The 21,083-nt window shown below is 34.1% G+C and overlaps 2 protein-coding genes across 6 annotated transcripts in view; one reads left to right on the top strand and one right to left on the bottom strand.

Annotated features, from left to right (window-relative positions):
• The window catches only part of LOC106076351 (uncharacterized), a 55,946-nt gene extending 44,526 nt beyond the window's left edge, over positions 1-11,420 (top strand). For all 5 annotated transcript variants that reach the window (XM_056005262.1, XM_056005264.1, XM_056005267.1 and 2 more), the window contains exons 2-4: positions 7,112-8,489; positions 9,105-9,173; positions 10,706-11,420. In XM_056005262.1, coding sequence (XP_055861237.1) covers positions 7,161-8,489; positions 9,105-9,173; positions 10,706-10,891 — 1,584 coding nt within the window. In that variant the 5' untranslated portion in view covers positions 7,112-7,160 and the 3' untranslated portion in view covers positions 10,892-11,420. The remainder of the gene's footprint in view (positions 1-7,111; positions 8,490-9,104; positions 9,174-10,705) is intronic.
• Positions 11,421-13,182: 1,762 nt separating this feature from the next.
• Positions 13,183-21,056, bottom strand: LOC106053667 (tektin-1-like). Its single transcript, XM_056005268.1, has 7 exons — positions 20,923-21,056; positions 19,298-19,487; positions 19,025-19,190; positions 17,991-18,119; positions 17,250-17,393; positions 16,186-16,408; positions 13,183-15,119 (listed from the first exon to the last, which is right to left on the bottom strand). Exons 2-7 carry the CDS (start codon positions 19,485-19,487, stop codon positions 14,763-14,765), a joined length of 1,209 nt encoding a protein of 402 aa, XP_055861243.1. The 5' UTR covers positions 20,923-21,056; the 3' UTR covers positions 13,183-14,762.
• Positions 21,057-21,083: the final 27 nt, after the last annotated feature.

The following is a 21,083-nucleotide window of genomic DNA, read 5'->3' as shown; positions in this document are numbered from 1 at the left end:
ACACATTTTACCAGGCATTCATGTAATAGTGCTTGCTTAGAAGGGTACTGGTATTCTTACCAAAAATACAACTGTAAATTTAATGATAAGTGAGATGTAATAAGGTAAAGTTTCCATAAACCAAACTCAGCAATAATCGTCACAAAGCAACAAAATAAATTTGTAGTTAAAAGCACAATTTGATTAGAGCAACACCACAAGTAAAATGACTTAACTTGGAGACACTTCAGGACAGAATGATCAAAAGTAAAGTAGCAATAATACATATAAGACTGAACCATAATATACAAATAAAAAACAAAACCTAATGAAATGTTCATAAAAACACAAAGAAAGAGGCAGATTTCTTATGGCATACGCTAGAACAAATTGGTACAAATGCTCCTTCCTCCCTTGTGCAATTAGAGAATGGAATGGGTTGCTTGAATCAGCCAGGAAAACCAACGACTTAGCAGGGATTAAGTTATTGATTAGCTTGCATGACTAGATTGACGCATGAAATGCGTAGGACGTAATTAACTTCTTTTGTTAAGTAACGTCTGTAATATCTAAGATAAGAAGATCAGAACTAACACTTTATGTATCCATCCTTAGAGTATTGAGGGTGTTGTAGAAATTGTAGAAAGGGAGTTAATCTCAAAGTAAAAATATTTCAATTCTAAATTATCTCAGAATATTGCATAGGATACAACTTGCGTGACAAATGTATGTAGATTGATGACCCAATTAATCTGTTGTTTTGTTCCCCTGATATACATGCATTCCTTTTCCAAGCCTATGACAATTTTTTTTTATTCTAGTGACGCCCGTATAAAAAGCCGCATTGTGTTTTGTAATGTCTCCCTGTCCGTCCGTCTTTCACGTCGAGATCTCGAAAACTAAAAGCGCTTTTGAAAATCCGTTTTATCACTGCATGTCTTGTGCTCAAAATAGGTGCAGAAGCTATAATGGTCTTTTAAAAGCGAACCCATTTGTGTGTTGTTTTTTTAATAATTAATTAATCAAACTTTTTTTTTCAAACCAAGATTTAATAGTCGTATGTAGTAAATACACTGAAAAATGAAAATATTTCATTGAATGAAATTTAGACCGTGTTAACTATATTCATGTGTTCAAGAGCCACTCATGGTGCTCTAAGCGTACAGTCTTGTTGTGAAAAGATGTATTATGCAGATTGTTGTTTAAAAGAATCATTGTTTTTCCCCCAAAGACACTAGTTCGTGTTCTAACTATTGGATTTAGTATTCCTTTCGATTTTGTCCTTTCTTATTTAGATCGTTTTAGAGTTGGAAACTGTTTCCAGTGTAAAACCCTACAAATACTTGCCAATAATGCTTCAGATCGTGTGTTTTTTTCCCTTGAGTTGTCTAGCCAGCCTAGCTTGTTGTATTGGACAAAAATCAAAATAAGACAATGTTGTTGCCAACATTCGTTTCAAATTATTTATTTTGTAACCAAAAATTTAATATATGTCGTCGTAAAATCTGGCCAAATTTTGTGCTCGTCTCCAAGACATGTTGACATTGCCAGATTGGGCACATTTTTTTTTTCTAACAAAGGTGTGTGTGTATAACAAGCTCATGGTCCTAAAATAAAACAAGACAACCCAAAAAAATTAAAATCAACATTATGTTAGTACACTATGAAAAATATTCCTCTCTAATAACACCCCCTACATCCCCTTCCTTCAGCCCTGATCCACGTCACACGATGAAATCCTCAACATGCGTCTATTTTGGGTCTCGATTCGATTTTTCATCACCGGAGAAATGCTTAAGTTGACAGCGTTTTGTTTGAGTGCACTGACCAGTGACACGCAATTTTTGTCACCCAGTAATAACTTCGTTCCATTGTCAATAGTGGGGAGGAAAATACCGCAATAAGGTTCAGGGGAGATAACTTGACATTGACAAAGTAATCGCCCTTTTTAAAACGAATATAATCTAAAACCGATGTGCGCCAATAAGCATTATCTTCTCTTCCCCTCTTTTTCCTTTTTTTTTTTTTTGCACACAATTCTTAAATTTAATTTTTCTCATTTAATGATTCCACTTCTTCTTATGTCACCTGCAGCAACTACATTTCTAATGTCATATATTCCACTTCTTCTGATGTCACCTGCAGCAACTACATTACTAATGTCATATATTCCACTTCTTCTGATGTCACCTGCAGCAACTACATTTCTAATGTCATATATTCCACTTCTTCTGATGTCACCTGCAGCAACTACATTTCTAATGTCATATATTCCACTTCTTCTGATGTCACCTGCAGCAACTACATTACTAATGTCATATATTCCACTTCTTCTGATGTCACCTGCAGCAACTACATTTCTAATGTCATATATTCCACTTCTTCTGATGTCACCTGCAGCAACTACATTACTAATGTCATATATTACACTTCTTCTGATGTCACCTGCAGCAACTACATTTCTAATGTCATATATTACACTTCTTCTAATGTCACCTGCAGCAACTACATTACTAATGTCATATATTACACTTCTTCTGATGTCACCTGCAGCAACTACATTTCTAATGTCATATATTCCACTTCTTCTGATGTCACCTGCAGCAACTACATTTCTAATGTCATATATTCCACTTCTTCTGATGTCACCTGCAGCAACTACATTACTAATGTCATATATTCCACTTCTTCTGATGTCACCTGCAGCAACTACATTTCTAATGTCATATATTACACTTCTTCTGATGTCACCTACAGCAACTACATTTCTGATGTCACGTTTAATTAACCCATTTCACGTGTAGCAAACACACTTTTGATGTTACATACAGCTAATACTCAACTGAGGTCACGCGTAGATATAAGCTTTGTAATTATGCTTTTGTTCCATTACTTACCTAACTTAATTCTTGGTATAACCAAGAACTACAACCAACAAGCCTTCATTGACTAAACATGGCAGAGTACACTGTCCTGCTACCATGGCAACGCTTATCTTCGAGCTCTATTGCGTGTGTTGTATTTGTGTAGGCGTGTCACGTCTGAGAGCTGAACACATCATCAAAATAACCTGAACAGAAATTCTGTCGAGCTGGTTTAGACAGTTGACATCTTGGAGTAGTCTGTCTATTTGTCTGTCACCCCTTCGGTACTCTAAACTTTTGTCGGCGGTGGTATGTTTACCCCAAAATGTTCTGTCTTAAAGTTTAAAGGTCGGGAATGAATGCAATGAACCATTGTGTTGTTTGTGATATTCTCATACTGTAGATAAAGAGAACAGAGTTACCCCCAATAGTTATGTAAGGGTCTGACAAAACAAACGGACTGGAACATTTTGACTCATAGTTACCAACTATTTCCTTGTTGAATAAATTATTTTAAACAACTATTCTTGCTTTAAAAAAATGAAAAACAGTGAGGCCTTCATGGGCCTGATTCACCAATCGTAAACAAACAACATTGAGCCACGTGCTTCCCTATGTCTTTTATGCAACTTACGATCTCATTCGAATCAACAATGGTTATCACGTGACAGTTTTTGTTGTTGTATCAATGGTTGTCACGTGATCGTTCGTTTTGGTGAATGATCTCCATGAAGTCAACCATTTAACCTTTTAAAGATGCCATAGTAATAATCGGGAATGAACCAAACTATGGTCCGAAGGTCACATCCGGCCTAAGACCCTTAAATTTTTTACCCATAGTGCATAATGAAATCACAGCGACTAGGTTCCAGTGGACTCTACTTTTTTATTTTACAAAGCTTAAATCAACTCACTCTGTCTGCCTGGTAAAAATTGTGTACACGTTATTTCACACACACACACACAGATTCTCGGATCAAGTTGAAACTCAATTCTTTGTTGTACCTAACGAAACATGAATCGATGAAACAAATAACCCATTAGTTAATTAATTATTGGTAATTAATTCTTTTGCTTAGTATCGAACAAGGGAAATAAATGCTACTTATTGAGAGAGGTGGCTGTACATCTGGAGTTATCCCCTTATTACATTTTTTATACGGTTTTCTCCCACTTCAAATCAAGTTGACACTTCGTATAAATATTCAATGACAATACATAAATTAATATAAAAAAATCAACCAATTAGTAATAATGGTTGTATGTGGGAAAAGGGGAGCTTATTCATGCAAGATTGATATATATTCCAGAAAGTTTTGTGGTTCTTCCCCTTAAATAAAGTTTGCTTTCTTTTTAAAAAAAGATTTTTTTTAATGTTTTGCTTGTTTATTTATTTATTGCGCGTCAGAAAGTAGCCACTGACAATGCTTCTGACTTTTAATGGTTTCTACTTGTAGGAGATCATAAGATAAGATAAGATAATTTTATTGATCCAATCAAACGGAAATTCAGTTTGACTACAATTAACAATATCAGCGTAACTACTGTACAATTACTGAAAAATTCGAACAACATTCACACACGAAACACATACACATTCACAATCATCACTTTATGAATTTGACTTCTATGTACATCTCGATGACGACAGCTGATCTTGTAACATAATTACAAAAACATTTCTCGTACGGTAGCATTTGTTTTGTTAATTGTTCATACCATTACATGGGCAGGGGAAGCTATGCCGGAAGTACTGATGAGGACCTCGAAGCACTAGATTACAGGTCCTAAGTGTCAACCGAATGGCGGTCTGCGCAGCTGTTTACTTTCAACAAAAATTGAATATAAAGAAGACAAATTGTTTTTGTTTTTTCCTAGCATAGGTTCCCGTGGCATGGTGTGGTCAGTGCGTTGTTGTGGTAATTCCCCTACCACAGATGAAATTGCTAAGTAAAGAACTAGAGTATTCCTTCCAGACCTTGCGACCAATAAGGCAGATGATGTAAATGTCATCTGTTTCTATATCCGGTGGTTAATGAGGGTGTCATGTGGCCAGCCCAATATCAGGTACCCATAAAAGTTGGATGGACTCAGGCGCATCATAAAGTTCCCAAAATTCAAGATACCAGTGCATCGAGATTTGAACTTGAGACTCCTGGGTCGGAAGTCAAGTGCTTTACCACTCAGCCACCATGCCCCCCCCCCCACATCAACTGATACACAACCGAGCACCTTTGTTGAGTTAAAAAAAAAGTTTTAAGATATTAGCGATCATGTTGAACCCATTCGAACAGTGGATACGTCTGCATGTAGACAAATCTTCGAACATCTCTGATGTCGGAATTTAAACTCGAAATAAGGCCAACTCCTTTTTGTCTACACGTGTCAACACTTATCAACACTTATCAACACTTTACTTCTGTGTGCTAGCTAGAGATCACAAAAAAAGGCCGGGGAGGGGGGGGGGTGTAATTACGAAAGACTCCCTTTCATTTGCTTACCTGCCTTGATGGTTAAGTTATAAATGAAAGAGCCTCGGTCGTAAATTAAGATAAGGTTGTGTCATCAATGTGTATATGGCCTTTCGGAATGACATGTGTTAGTGCCCATACCTGCACCTGTCATAATGTGCGTGATCATCCCCTTTTTATGACAGTGGTTCTTAATATTTCATTCTGTCATCGTAATTGTTAGATGAATATAGGTTTTATTTTTAAATTTAAAAAAAAAAAAACATGTCTTGCAATCTTCAACTTCACCTTTCTTGAAGTTTGTTAAACCTTAGCGGTAACATTGGTATCTTCTGGCCGGATCACTCAATTCTTCTGTTTTTTTGTTCAAACTTAGGCCCGTTCATTTCTTGATATTGTCTTCGATCGTTGTAGAACTATTCCTTACATCATCATTTATACAAGCATTAAGGAAATTGAGAAATACGGTAGTACCCCTTTTTTTAAATTTTACAATAGTCTGTAGCTTCTCAAGAGATCAATAGAGTGTTCGCAAAGTTTTAATATAGCTTCTCAAAAGATCAATAGAGCGTTCGTAAAGTTTTAATGTAGCTTCTCAAAAGATAAATAAAAGTGCTCGCAAAGTTTTTCTCATTACCTGTTAATGATGATTCTTAACGTCATAAAGAATCTCATCTGCTTGACTTTTCTGTTTTCTCTCTTAAACTGCTGCTACAGTTCGAAATTCATAGCCATTTAAAACTTGTGTGATCATAGAAAGAGCATGTCATCCAAATCCCTGCGTTTCATATTATATTTTCGTCACTCTGACCCATTTCCCTGTCACAGTGCGGGTTCCTTTGATTTGAGAACCCCTGCATTGCACCTTCAAGCTGTGGTTTTCATCTTCGTTCTCTGTGAAGAATATTTATGATGGCACTCGTTTCCTCTGTGTAAAATGTTGAACGCTAAACCTCCCCGTTGATCAAGATACAATAAATAGGCTGGCACAGCGGCGTCGACGAGTAGGTCCATACGTGGGCATCATTTTCTTTCAAATGACTGGGGGACGTCAGCAGGATATCTAGAACTGAAAATTTCAGTCTCGACTTGGATTCACAATCGGGACCTTTGGTTCGGAGGCCGAGACTTTTAACACCTATTCTCCTTGCAGACTTGTAACTAAATCCTCCACGTTTTCCAGTCAGCAGATGTTCTTTGCGTAAATCAACGAGAGGCCGGTCCATTCTTTTCCATCGTCCAGCCAAGTTTTCTTTGAACTTTGAACTATCCTTTCTTCGTGCTACCTCCTCTGTATCTTAAAGGATGACATTTGATAGTGATATAAGCCTTATAACGTTATGTGTTTGAGGCATCGACAACGACCGCCCAGGTTCTCATAAACTAAGACTTATAACTTATTATTTTAAAATCCTTTTCCGGCATCTATACCAGCTTAACGTGAAAATTTCAATTAGGTCCTTCGGTTTCAGATTTTACGCCGAGTCAGAAAACAAGATTAGTGTAAGGGATATCCTACGCTATCGAATTAAGTCTGCCACACATATATCCCTCGGCCGGGGACCCTCGTAGCCTACTGCTATAGCCGCCTCTGTTTGTCTATCTTTTGTTAACGTTTCATGTTCAGTGTGCGGCGATACATGAACGTAGATATAAGTACGATGCTTTATGTTTTCATTGTATCGGCTGCTTCAGAAAATCTAGGGGTCGAATTATCAGTATAATCCATTCAATCATTTTTACCGTTTATATATTTGGCTTTAGTTTCATTTTATTTTCTTTTTTTTTTCCTTTAAGCTCAAAAGAATTTTTACAAGAAGGCATTTGGTTCAATTAGTCACTGTCGATGACCAGGCCGGATGTGACGTCATCAACCCCAAGCTCGACCATGGGCTCACGAGCTGACGACCCAAGCATGACGCCCAGTCAGCGTAAGCGACCCTTGTCTATTATCGAGGAACATGACAGCGGCGATGATGCGCCCTTACCGGATACACCTGGTGAAGGGAAGGCGACTATTCGCGCCAAAGAAAATATCTCTCCGTTGGTCGTTTGTGAAGAAACACCACACTCGGAGCAGCTCTCAAACAAGAAGCATAAAATAATTACCAATTTCGCGACTCTTGACCAAGGTCCAGTCAAAGTTAGCGCTCAGAAAAATAACACTTCAAAACAGAAAAAGGGGGAAGCTAACATCAGATCGACGTCATTGTCGCCTGCTAAATCCAAAACGAGTCAGCCAATCCCTGCAAACCCTAGCACTGATATCAAAATACCCGGATGGAAAAAGAAGAAGCAAAGGTCTCCAAAGAAGAATGTTGTTTCTCCCAGTCTGTCTGACCCAACAAGTAAATCATTCCAAGATAAACAGAACCATACAGAACCACGGACAAAGTCCCAACGCAACAAAAGAAAATCTCAGGAAGAAAAAGACATTTCCAATATATTGACCACGACCCACACAGACACAACTAGTCAAACTTCCCCATCTAAAATCATTACTGACGGCAACGGGCTAGCCAGAATAAGGGAAACCGCTGAGCGGTTGAACTTGACATCTTCCTCTACGTCGCCGCCCTTGGTAACGTTGACAAGTCCCAAATTCAGCCACAGGCTGAGGCTAGCTCACGCCTCTGGTGGTGCACGGCCTTTTTCAGAGGGCGGCGCCATAGTTGCCGACAATCTACCTCAGATAACTATCACCTCCAGCTCAGGGACTTTAAGACTTCCTCCAGATGAACAAAATGCACCCATGCTAGATATACAAAGTCGCGGCGGTGTTTCTGGGATGAATTCCAAGATGCCTTGCCGTGTTCCTTTCGTTTCAAAGTATGCCTCGTCAAAGTTCGGGAGCTCCTATTTCACCAGGCGTGTCCGGAACGACTCGGTCGGCTCTCTCTCGGAAGGCGAGCTCAGCGAGGGCAGCGTTGGCGTCAACGACAGCTTCGACGACGTGTCGGTGGGCTCAGACCTGAAGAGAGTGCAGGAGACGACAGAGAAGCTTCACCTCAGTCCCAGACGGCCCAGCATCATGCAGTGGAGGCAGACGTACATGGAGAGCCCCGATTCCCCCATGTTGAGAACAGCACTTAATGGCGACGCTTCTGACGAGGGTCTAACAGCTGACCGGAAAGAAAGAATAAACTCAGCCCTTGATTGGCTGAGAAATGAATTGGTAAGAAGATTATTAATTTATGTGTGATTGGTTCGTAAACATTTAATGACTTTTTGAACTTCTCGTCTAAATCTCTCATTAGTTTTATGTTTTTAAAAGATTAATTTTTCTCACTGATCATTTGCGTAATTAGACCCCTGTCTGACAACAGACTTTACTGTGTTAGTTGTCACTAGTATGTATTTCCTCAAATTGGTCTGCATGGCCACGTGAAACATTGTACTTTTCCATAATCTATGAACTCGAAAGTCAATCTGTGAATTATATTATTTTAATAATTTGTATATAGAGTTTATAAAATAAATTGTTTTCACTATAATACGTTAACCTACAAGCCCACAAACTGAACTCCAAAACAAACGAGCTCTCTTCTTTCTCCCACATTGATGGCCTGAACTCAATCCCTGCCCACTGCCATCTCCTGCCTCTATGCAAAAAGGTTTGTGCTGAAACGTAATAATCATTTTCTTCATTAAAGAATGTCTCAAAACTTACACATGAAACACACACAAAAAAAGAAAAAACAATGTTTCATTTAAATCTAGTACATCAATGTATACATAACAGGCTATTTTCTAATTGTAACTGTTTTTTTTTTGCTTCATATGACTACAGCAAGAAATGAGAAGCCAAGATCAGACGCTAGCTCGTCAACTGTTGAGCATTAGGCAGGATCTACACAAGGTAATCTCCTAAGTCTTGGTATTAGCCAAAAACTATCATATTACCTTCTGTGATATTAGCTAACATGTTTGTTTTTCTAATTGAAGTAAAGTTCTTGGTGCTAGTCTAGGGGATTCTTGGCGAGTTTGCAGATTCTTTTCGCACCCTTGGTAAATAGGCGATTATTTTTTCGTCGAATACTCAAGCCAGAGGAGATCATGTCGGAAATGTTCAGATTATTGATCCTTGTGGTCAGTTCGTTAACTTTTACACTATGCAATTAAAATTCCTAGAATTATGTATTTATGTGTTTGCAATGCGTTAAAAAAATGTAAAAGCAGAAGTCCTGATTTGAATACGTGAGACTCCATAGTCTGTCAAAAGGTTAACTAAATGAATTGTAAGCGAAATTTTGTTCCCTTCGTTCCCCTTTTTCATTCTTTCTCTGTCTCTTATCTTATAAATTACAGAAGTTACTTCAAAAAATAAAAAGATAATTACGTCCTAGTCTTTCAGACGCTCTCTTTTTCTCTCTTTCCCTTCTCTTTCTCTCTCCTTTCTCGCTCTTTGCCTCTTTCAGTTTCTCTAACTATTTCTCTCGTTTTTTTCTTTGTCTCTCATTCTTTCTCTTATTCTTTCGCACACATTTTCTTTCTCCTTCTCTCTTTTTCCCTTCTGCTCTCTTTCTTTCGCTTTGCTTCTTTTTTTTTTTTTATTTTTCTCGCTCTCTCTCTCTTTCTTTCAGTCATTATAATTGAATAGCTCCTTTGTTAACAGCAGTAGCCAACTTTCAATGACTATGTAACTTATAAATGAACTTTGTGGAATTACAAGTTTTACAACTGAGTACAGTGTTAACACTGAGCCACATTTTTCAATAGCTCAAGGCTCAACTGATCAAACAAACAAAATTTCATTTAGAAGTTAAGACTCTTAGCAATCAATATTTCATGTCTATCAACTCATCCTTACACATCATTTCTATAACAAGAAGTATACTTTTTTTTTTCATGGCGTCCCATTTTAAGTTTCTATTCGAATTTACGTATAATCTGAAATTTCCCACAGACCACTGCCTTTGTGTTTGTGATCCGTGGACCGTGCGGTACCCAACTTTGCGAATGAGACTGGGCTGAGCTCTGAAATGTTACGCTGTCTTAGCTGGTTCGACTCTGGCTACTGTTCATTTCATTTCCTCAACGAATGATTTCGGTTTTTCAAGGCAAAGTCTCTCGAATGGCATGGAGAATCCAAATAAATAAAATTATAAATGTGCAATCATCTTCGTGTTCTTTTGTTCTTTTAAGTTACTGTGTATAGTTTGATTCACTGTTGCGCGAATTATAATTAATTCACTATTTCATTCATGAACTATCATTTATATTTACCTGGTCAGGACAATGTCTTTCATTTCATTTATGCCTAGATCTATACACCTAACATGCCTATGTTTTATCTATCATCAATTTATCTACAATGAAACCTATTTATTTATATACTACATACCTTGTAGTTCGCACACTTGAATTCAATGTGTTGTTCTTCTCTTAAAGCTCAAACTTCGGCGATGCACAGAGCAACACCAAGACCTGATTGATGACTTCCAATCAGAGCTAGAAGATCTCCAAGAGTTTTCTTACGTCCTTGACATCCCCCAGCCTGTTTACGGAAACAATCCTTTAAAGCACATCGGAGTCACACGCATGAATCTCAGTGCTAGGCGGTTCTCTGCATGCTAGCATACTACACTGACATATATATTTGTACATGTGGATGTGAAACCTATATAACAACCAAGTCGCAATTTAGTTTTCAAGAAGCGTTAGACTTTCTGTTTCCTGTTGTTCATACTTCATCTATGTTTTAAGTATTGGATTGTGTATGTTCTGAATGATGGTTGGCTGACTGGCTTTGATCTAACTGTGTCAAAGTATTGATTAACCTATCAAGTTATTTTTTTGAAAATCAAAACAGCCTTGATGCTGAATGAAATTTTTTAGAGGGAAATTTAAAAAAAAGAGTGTAACCATTTTACTTTTGATGTAAACAATTTTTTTAAATTAATATTTTGAGTAAAAGAAAACAATCAATGAGGGGTTTTTTTTTGTCTTTTGTTGTATGCACGAAATATATATGCAAGTGTTTCAAAATTATGTTTCTAGTTGACATTCCTTCTGATAAACAAAATTGTGATAATGATGATAATATCCCTTGGCTATGATGGTCTCTTCTAGCCTTACAATAAACAAAGTGACTGATATAATAGAACTGTTAATAAGTTATAAAACAGTACTATACCTGAACTGTCAAAAAACATTGAGACAAACTAAAAGACATGTAGACATAACAAGTCCAGATATCTACATTGAATTATGGGATATGTAGACAGTTGTCCAGATATCTACATTGAATCATGGTATATGTAGACAGATGTCCAGATATCTACTCTGAACCATGAAATTGAATGGGATGTTTTGGTATAGTGATTGACTACCCAGCAGAAGACCTTATAATTTTTAAATCCAGATTTCATTTATCATATTTGCTATTTATTCCTGGATGATTATGTGTATTTTCCATAGATGTACCTACTTTACAACATAGTGGAATGCCTTGTGGCTGTTGTACTGGCCACACAATGATATGTCTTAGACACTATTATAAATTCATTTTGGTTTCCATGTCATCTGTTGGAGAAACTAATTTATTCTTATATTAAACGTTTACAAATGTTAGTTATTTGATTGAAATGAAGACTTTTTATTTCATAGTTTCAGTTAATGTAAGTGAAGTATGAAGCAAAGTGGTCAAACAATAATGACTCTATATAACTTGTAGCATTTAATAGCAGCACTAGGGAACAATTGTTATTGATAGAAACTTAAGGAAAATATGGAGAAATAGATATATCTGATAGGTACTTGAAAGACGACTCCCAACATCATCTAGCAGTGACAAGGTACCAAACCAAGAACTGAAATGACAATTCTGGTCTAAAAGAAAAAGTGCCTTGAAGTCAGTAATAAATAATGTCATGTTAATTCATCTTAAATTTAATATATTAAAAAAATGTTAGTTAAATAGCATTTTTTTAAACATCTTAAGCTGCACACAGTAGAAATGTAAATATTTTGAATTCAAAATTGTCCAATTATATCTATTCATTGTAAGGCTAAATCAGAAATGCTTCTCCTAAGTCTTTCAAGATCAAAGCTACATATTTATTATATTCATATCTATGTCATTATATGCATCTATATGTTAACAGCCTGTACTTGCAGTACATTTCTGAAAAGCTACTAGACATTTCACTGAATATATTCAGATAAATTAGAAATGATTTAATTTAAAAATTTTTAAAAATTGTCTTGGCATGTTCTAATGTGTATTTGTTTAAATTGTTTTTTCTATTGGAAAAAAAATAAAAATTATGTCATAAGGGATGAGGAAAGTTGTTTGATTCAGTAATCATATTAATAAATAATTAATATAATAAAATATAGATTTTGAATAATAATGTGAATATTTTTTCAAAAAAATTTCCCTGAATCATAGCAAAATAAACCAAAATTTAAGAAAATTTAAAAACTGGAATAGAATTTGAATTATACATTGTTTAATAAAATTTTCCAACAAAATTTAATTACTTTTAGCAATATTGTATGCTCCAATTTAGCAGCTTTCTGAAAAGTAACAACTTTTTGCTAGATTCTGCTAGCATAATAATTCTTTACATAGATATTCAGCCATTTTATCTTATTTTGACATCAGTCATGGATGTATAAAGAGTGTAACTGTGTTCAGAAATAAGTGTAGGTAATATTTTCTAGTTCTTATTAACAGCCACAGTATCATTGCCAATAACATTAGTTGCTCTTTAAAACTTATGAAAAATTACTTGTTTCCAGTGTCCACTTACCTTTAAATAAAAACTACATTCTGAATCAACTCTACACTATCTTCTCGATATTTTGGTTTAAATTTTTTACCAACATGTTCTCTACTGAAACACTAAACACCAACTCAACAGTCGCTTGTTTAAATACCATTTAATGTACCCCGAAACTTTGTTCCCTGCACTTGTGTAGATACATTTTGATTCAGCCTACACAACCAGAGGTGAACATATTTAGAAGCTAAATTTCAGAATATTATTACTTCAGTGTTTCAACTTGTAATAAAAACTTTTTACATTGTGAGTGGAATTGTTATTTTAGACTATTATTACAAAAAATGAGGAGGAGCAGAGTTGGCCCATGGGCCCTAGTTTACCCATCACTGCTCTGATCCATCTATACACCTTTTTCTTTGATTGCCTAATTATGGACTTGCTGCAAGTTTTAAGTTTTTCTACTCACAATTTTTTGGAGCACTTCCAGTTGAATCACCAGCTTTAGCAACCATATAAAAGTATGGAAACCACTAGTGATGAATAGCATTTTAATTAGACTGAAAAGTTAATGTTGGTTTTCAAAATTCTCCATAGTTTATTTATTATTAGAAAAGAAGATTTAGTCAATTTAACAAGCAACTAGATTAAAGAGCATCAGAAAACAAGATACTTTAGTGTAAAAAGTTTCAAAATAATTTTTATATTGGCTTGTCTATTGTAAATTTTCAAAATAATTTTCTTTTTTGTTTAAAAAATTATTCAAGCCTACATATGGGCACCTAAAACTTTGATAATTTAAATATGTATGAAAAAGATAACGCAATATAATAACAACTTTTAAAAAGAAATTAATATAAACAAAAAATGTTTTGAATGATATAGCAACTGTACAATTTACAATTAAACAATATTATAACAACTGAAAAAAACAAAAACATTAATCTTGCAAAAGAAAAAAAAGATAGTTATATATTCTTTTTTAAATTCATTCACAGTTATTATCACAGAAGTGAGCTGAAATATAACCAATAGTAACCTAGCATGGAGGTCAGTTTGAAGAACATCAAAATGACATGATAAACAAGTTCAAACAAAATCAAACATTACTATATCTTTTATTTCTGTATATATCAACAAAATTTGTTTTGTTTGTTGTTTTTTTTACAACAATTAGAATATAATGGACCTATTTTCTTTCTATTTTCTCTTTTAATTTAAAGGAATAAGTGAACTAATAGTGAAAGCAAAATATAGAATCATACAATTCTGTATGTGATGTGATGACATTTGCATGTATTACATGCAACCAAAACATTGATCTTTACATAAGAGAAATAATCCTTTTAAACATTTGTTATTATTTCTAATAGAAACCATTCTATTCTAAAAAATAAAAAAAGCTGTACAAAGCTTAATCTTTACTTGAACTAAACATTTGTACAATTTATTTGTACATTTCATTGTTTCTTGTTCTATATAGGTTATGAATTTAATTATAAATTTTAAAAGAACTATACAATACTGTAGCATTTTCTTGAAATATTTCAACTGAGGAACTTCAGGTTTTTTTTTTATTTAATAGCTATTTTTTTTTTGTATGGCAACAATTTGGTTTAGAGCAGATTTATTGCAAACTAATATTGATAATCATAGATTAGTATGTTGCAGGCATGTTTTGAATGTTAACATTACCAGTCACAAGTACTCAAACAAGCCCTTTAAAAGGTCTGAATGTTGATACTTTTTCTCATGCCCATACACTCCACTTCATCAATGAACAGAGTGTTAGCCTTAATTGCAATGTCTTCCTCAAGCTCCAGCTGGTTTCGGACAAGACCCTTGAGGGAGCTGTTGGCATCACGCAGTCGTGCCTGCAGCTGTGCCACAGAGTCGCTGATCTCATGGACTTCCTCAATCAGCTTGTACTGTGCTGCATCCCGACACAGCTCAACATTAGGTCTGTGTTGCCTGGTCTCCAGTCGTGTTTGTGCTACTTTCATTGGAGCTTCCTTTGCTTTGATAGCCATCTCAAGTGTTGCAATGTTTTCTTCTTGCTCTTTAATTTGTGAAATAACCTGAACAACAAGAAATATATATATAATACACGTAAAAAAAAGGCTTATCTAAGAGAAACAACTGCACATATACAACTATATCTTGATAATGAAGAAGTTATCTCCCTCCTTCAATATCAAACAAAATAAATAATTACCAATAATTAATTGACTAATCGGTTCATTTTTTAATTGATTTATGCTTTGATAGGTACAATAAAAAAAAATTGTAAAGTTTCAACTTGATCAGAGAATGGGTGTAGGAAATATAACATGTTTATTTATCTAAATATTTAGCCATCTCTCTGCATACTGAAAAATTAATTTCAAGTAATTAATTGACTAATAGTTTTTTTAATTGGATTCTTGTATTGTCTCTGCCATTGAAACATTTTGCAAAGTTTCAACTTGATTTGAGAATGGGTGAGACAGACAGAGTGAGTTTATAAACTTAGTAAAAAGATTTTTTACAATTCACTAAAATGAAAAAATAAATCCCTAACGATAAGGAACATACAAAATGACAAAATGAGAATATTTTATAATTTTGTTTTAGGTAATCTCCATTTGATGTAAAGAAGATGACAATTAAGTGATGGAAGCTTTGGAACTGATGACCCTAACTCTCAAGGATTCAATCAACACTTGCATTCTTTCTCTTGAATTGAGGATGATTGTCTAGTCAGATTAATTGGGTTAAATGCAATGACGAATGCCTGATTAAGAATAACATTGGATGCTAAAAAGATACAACTACTTTATTAATTACCTGGATCTAGAGGTTTAAATTAATTATGGAAGAAAAGTCTATTTTATTAGAAGGGAAATAACACTAAGTTTGAGAGAATGAGATGAAATTTTAATACTTTGAATATTTTGAACAATAGCATAAATAGATTACAGTATATGCCTGCTTCAATAATAGTCTACATCTAATAGTTTGTGAATGTAGCTAGAAATAATTTTTTTCTTTTTTTTAAATTAGATAATTTTTGGTTTCAATGAATACAACTAAAAAAAAAAAAAAAAAAAAAAAAAAAAGCAAAGCTAATAAGAACAAATATAATGATCTACATATATATATTACCTTGTTAAGGTTATCTTCCAGCTTGCCTTTAGCATCTTTGCACTCCCAGATTCTATTGGCAAATGCCACATTAGTATTGTCCACCTGTTTGAGCATGTCATTGCTTGTCTGCTGTAAGAGTCCATCAATGCTAGACCTCAAGTCAACAGAATTCATCCTTTCCCTCTCAGCATAGTTGATGTTATCATTGGAGAAGTCAACCCACTGCTCAGGAGCTACAGAACTATCATTTGATTTAAAGTGGGAAATAACCATAGAAATAGATTGTATCAATTACATTTGCATACTTCTTGATTAAAAAAAAGTTTAAAATCTAAAATATTTTTGAAGGTATATATATATATATATATATAATATCTATTGTATCTAATAATAAAGTTTGCAAATAATTGTAAGATGTCTTTACAAAATATCAGTTTCAAAATGCTACTATTTTTTGACATTGTAAGTTTGGCTATACAACAAAATTATTTCGTGGATGAGGTCAAAGATTTAGCTACCATAATGAGGCTCTTAAAGTTTGAAACTCTGTTAAGGCTGGAATTTCAAACTCATAATGTTGGTGGTCCCTGACCTGACCTAGCTTATTAGAATACTTGATGGTAGTTAAGAAAAGTCCTAAATTAACCTAGCTTTATTAATTTTGATGGCAGTTGAAAAGTCTCTGAATTGACACAGCTTAAAGAATATTTGAAGGTAACAGAGGAAGTAGAAAGTGATTGGTTTTTGTGTTTTTCACAAGACACCTTAAATAGCCCCTGGTGATAGAAACAGATAAGATTTACAATACCTGTATCAATATTACTTGGTCTCAGAAGGAAATCTAACTAAATATCCCCAAACAAAATAAATAATTGAAAATAATGTACCATAGATGACACTAGAAGGTCTTACAAAATAAATCTATAATATTAAAACAGTGGTCTAGGACCATTTACAACTTGCAAAACAAACAAAAAACATAAGCCTATTTGCTCTTATGGAAATACCCAGACTTTCTATAATATAGCCTTTTATTCTACATCTTAGTCATACTCAAATATGTTGATGAGTAAACAACTTACTTTGGCTCAATAACAGCAACAGAATCATTGAAATGAATTTGTTGAGAATTATTGCGAAGGTTCTCACAATATTCATCTATAGTTTGTGCCCCAAATTTGTCTTTTAAATCTTTCTCCAGCTGATATTTAGCTTTACGATTTAATCTGCATTAGCAAAAAAAAAATTTATAGAGTTGGGCAAAATGTAAGTTAGTATAAACTCTGAATTTAAAAGACTATTTTAAAGATGTAATGTTCTCTTGAGTTTATAAGAAATATCAAACCCAGTAGTTTGTGGTAAACACATTAAGATTTTCTTTTTAATTTTGTTTCTACCCTTATTATAGAAATATCAATTTGCAAATTAAAAAATGACGAATTATGTGTGTTGAATTAAAAGTCTCTTGCAGTGTTATTGAGGTTTGTGTTTTTTTACATATCAATTTCATTTTAATAAACATTACAAGCTAGTTATTTTTATTGAATTATGAAATACCTATTGAACTATTTAATGCTTTTATTAATAATAAACTGAATCCAATATTAGATACATTAATATCACCTCAGAGTATGAACATCATTTACCATTTATTGTATTTAAACCACTATTTAACCACTCTTGTAAAAAATAACATTTCTCATTGAAAAATCTTGTTTTGTTAATTGAAGTGACATTTTTTTAATAGTCAAAACGGGTTTTCATTTTAGGCAAACAGATATAGACATTATCCTTATTCATGACATAAATTAATATACTATTACCTGAGTTGCTCTGTGGCTTGTTCCAGGGTTCTCTTCAGCAGACTTTGAACACCTTCAATTGTTTCAATTTCTTTTAACAATTCCTTTTGTACATCATCATGGACTAGGTCAATACCAACACGCTTTTCTCTGAAGTAGATTTTAAAAAGTTAAATCATTTAAAGGCAGCTTTTTAAATGAATGCTTTTGACACAGCTGAATTTGGATAAACTTTTTCAAAAGATAAAACAACCTTACTTTTTTTTTCTTTTTTTTCATTGTTTTATTAAATCAGCAACACATTTTCATCTTATTAACAACCCAAGGTCTTAAAACTATGTAATTTTATAATAAAAAATCACCTTTTGGATCAGGATTTTGTGATTTTACCATCACAAAAGAGATACAAGACACAAATAGCAAAGACAAACAGACACAAAGACGTTTTTGTTCCCCTGACAATCAAATCATTAAATAGAAACAATCTGATATAAACTTTTCACATGTAAATTATGAGTGAGTCTTGTGTGAATGTACATTTTGTTTTTTTATAGTTATAATGTTTTGTCTGGTGTAATGCACAAATTGTCAGACAAATTTCCTTACAGACAATAAAGATTATTATTATTATTATTAATAGCACTAGTTAAAATGATTTTTATTCTTAATTCAACATAGTCACTAATTGGTATAATATAAATATTAAAGAACAGTAATCATAAGTGGTAGTTAGAATATGACAGCTAGAGTTACTGGTCTTGAAATCAGATTTCAAAATCTTAATTTCAGCAGTCCAACTTTGCACTATTAAATGATATGGTAAAGTATTTTTAATGAACTTTAAACTAAATTGCAGGTCAAATCTAGATCTAAAAAAAACACCCACTAAAAAAAACCTGATGGTCACTATTGTGTCTCATGCAACATGTATTACATTTTTCCTAAAAGATTTTTTACACTAAAGCACTTAAAGTTACATTTAAGTTATTTATTCTAGTCGCAAAAAAAGTTTAAAGCAGTAATAGGAATATTGTTTTAAAATTATACATATTTACCTATTGGCAAGACACATTCTGGCTATATGCAAAGGTTCCTCAGTTGCTTGAAGAGCTTTATCAACCCTCTGCTTAAAAGCCACTAAGTTTTCAATTTCTTTAACTAGTCCATCAAGTTTATCGTCAAGCTCCTTTTTCCAGTAACGAATATCTGCCAATCGCTGTTCTAGAGTTTAAAAAAAAAAAAAAACAACAACATGATATTAATCATTTGCTCTTTTCCATTTATACTGTTTTTAAATGTATATTAACTAGGTCTACTATTAAAATTACCTAATTTTTTGTTGACATCGCGCTGGGTTTTCTCAGTTTTTTTTGCTGTCTCATCTTTGAGTCTATCTGACTCCTTAATGAGACGTTCTGCTTGCTGCCTCTCCACATCAGCATTAGCATACTTGGTCAGGTTTGATCGTGTCCAGTCTTCATGTGTAAAGCGTGTTGGGGCTGTGATTAGCCTTGCCATCTAAAAAATATTAATAGTTTTATTTAGGCTTTGATTTTTAATTATAGACATTTCATTTATAGAAAGAATACTTCAAAGGTCTTAAATCACCAAAGCTGTGCCTGGTTATGACAATAAGTATATTATGTGATTGTGGTATGAGTACTGTTGACGTGATGGTTTCGATTGCCCAGAATATGCATGAATTCTATTCATCATCATCATCAAACTTCATTTGAGTGAGGGCTTGAGAGGCTCAAATCCTCTCTTGCAAAAGCCCTGGACAGAAACCCTGCTGTCTTGCGTAGTACATAAATGTCACCATGCAGGGCGAGAATTTTTGGTTTCCCAGACCTGTCGAGATGCAGATCAGCAAGTCTGGGGCAGTCAAACAGAATATGAGGGACGGTTTCCTCTTCTTACCCGCAGTGGGGGCACAGTGAATCGAAATTTGGCCATAGCCATATTATGAGAAATATGAGCCAACAGGACAATGGCTTGTCCTGCACTAGGCTGTGCTATAATAGCTTGCTCAGGCCTGGACAGCCTCCACCACGGGGAAGTGCGGTCAGGGCACCTCATGCACTCCCAGACTCCACTGGCTTTTTAGGACTTGTCCCAGCACTCAAACCACTTTTCCATTTCTGTTTTTTTTAATTATAGCCAGAGCGTGATGAAAACTTACAGCCTGTTCAGTGGATGGAAATTGCCCACCCTGGTGGGCCAAGGAGTCTGCAATAGTGTTGCCAGCCACACCTATATGTGACTCTGTACCCACTGCATTATTACAGGGGTGCCATAGCATTGTTTTATGTATGAATTCTATTATCCCTTGCCATCCTGAGGAAAAGGTTTTGGGCTAGGATGTAATAATCTAAAAATATGAAGGACATCAGTAACACTGTAGGTCCTTTTTTTTCTGTGTAGAGCACCTTTTAAACTGAATGAAAGATGACAATATCACAATGCATTTTTTCCAGTGTAGCACATAATAGGTATATATCTTATCTTATATATATTAGGCTATAGCCTACGCAGGCTGTATATCTATTGAATTCTATTGTCAATATAAATCAAGACTCCAGATCTAGTCACTAGATTGCATAAAGTCATTAAAGTTGATAAAGAATAGATGATAGATCTAGAAGTAGCATTCTATCTAGCTTTCCACTAGATTGCATAAAGAATAGATGATAGATCTAGAAGTAGCATTCTATCTAGATTTGAATAATTAATGAGTCAATAATGATACATATGGTTATTATTATTATTATAGAAAAAAAAATACAATCTTCAATAAATTGAAAATTCAATTTTAATGTTAAATGTTTTTGTAATCTTTATGTTATAAATTACAGACGTCAGAGAGACTATCGAATATTTTTAATATATAGATCTAGACTAGATAAAGTTAATATGTAAATCAGGATCTATGTCTTTATCCATATCAACTTACATCTAAGAAATAAATAATTCCTTGTAAATGTAAAATATCTTTCTGTGACTGGTGTGTACACAGGCCACCTTAGCAACCAGTTACTAACAAGACAGAGCAATTCTATTGGCTCACACATGGAGTTTAAAAAACACCTAACGAGAATCTTTTATGTCCTGAAA

The sequence above is a fragment of the Biomphalaria glabrata genome, chromosome 12 (assembly GCF_947242115.1).
Source record: "Biomphalaria glabrata chromosome 12, xgBioGlab47.1, whole genome shotgun sequence".
Classification (NCBI taxonomy): Eukaryota; Metazoa; Mollusca; class Gastropoda; family Planorbidae; genus Biomphalaria; species Biomphalaria glabrata.
This window is presented reverse-complemented; position numbering and strand designations above follow the sequence as displayed.

Bases quoted from the DNA above. Each gene is read 5' to 3' on its own strand.
- LOC106053667 (XM_056005268.1), bottom strand. From the start codon at position 19,487: ATGGCAAGGCTAATCACAGCCCCAACACGCTTTACACATGAAGACTGG. The intron at 19,191-19,297 runs GTAATTTTAATA...TTTAAACTCTAG, and splicing joins CGATGTCAACAAAAAATTAG to AACAGCGATTGGCAGATATT. The intron at 16,409-17,249 runs GTAAGTTGTTTA...ATCAAATGATAG, and splicing joins GTTGCTGTTATTGAGCCAAA to TTCTGTAGCTCCTGAGCAGT.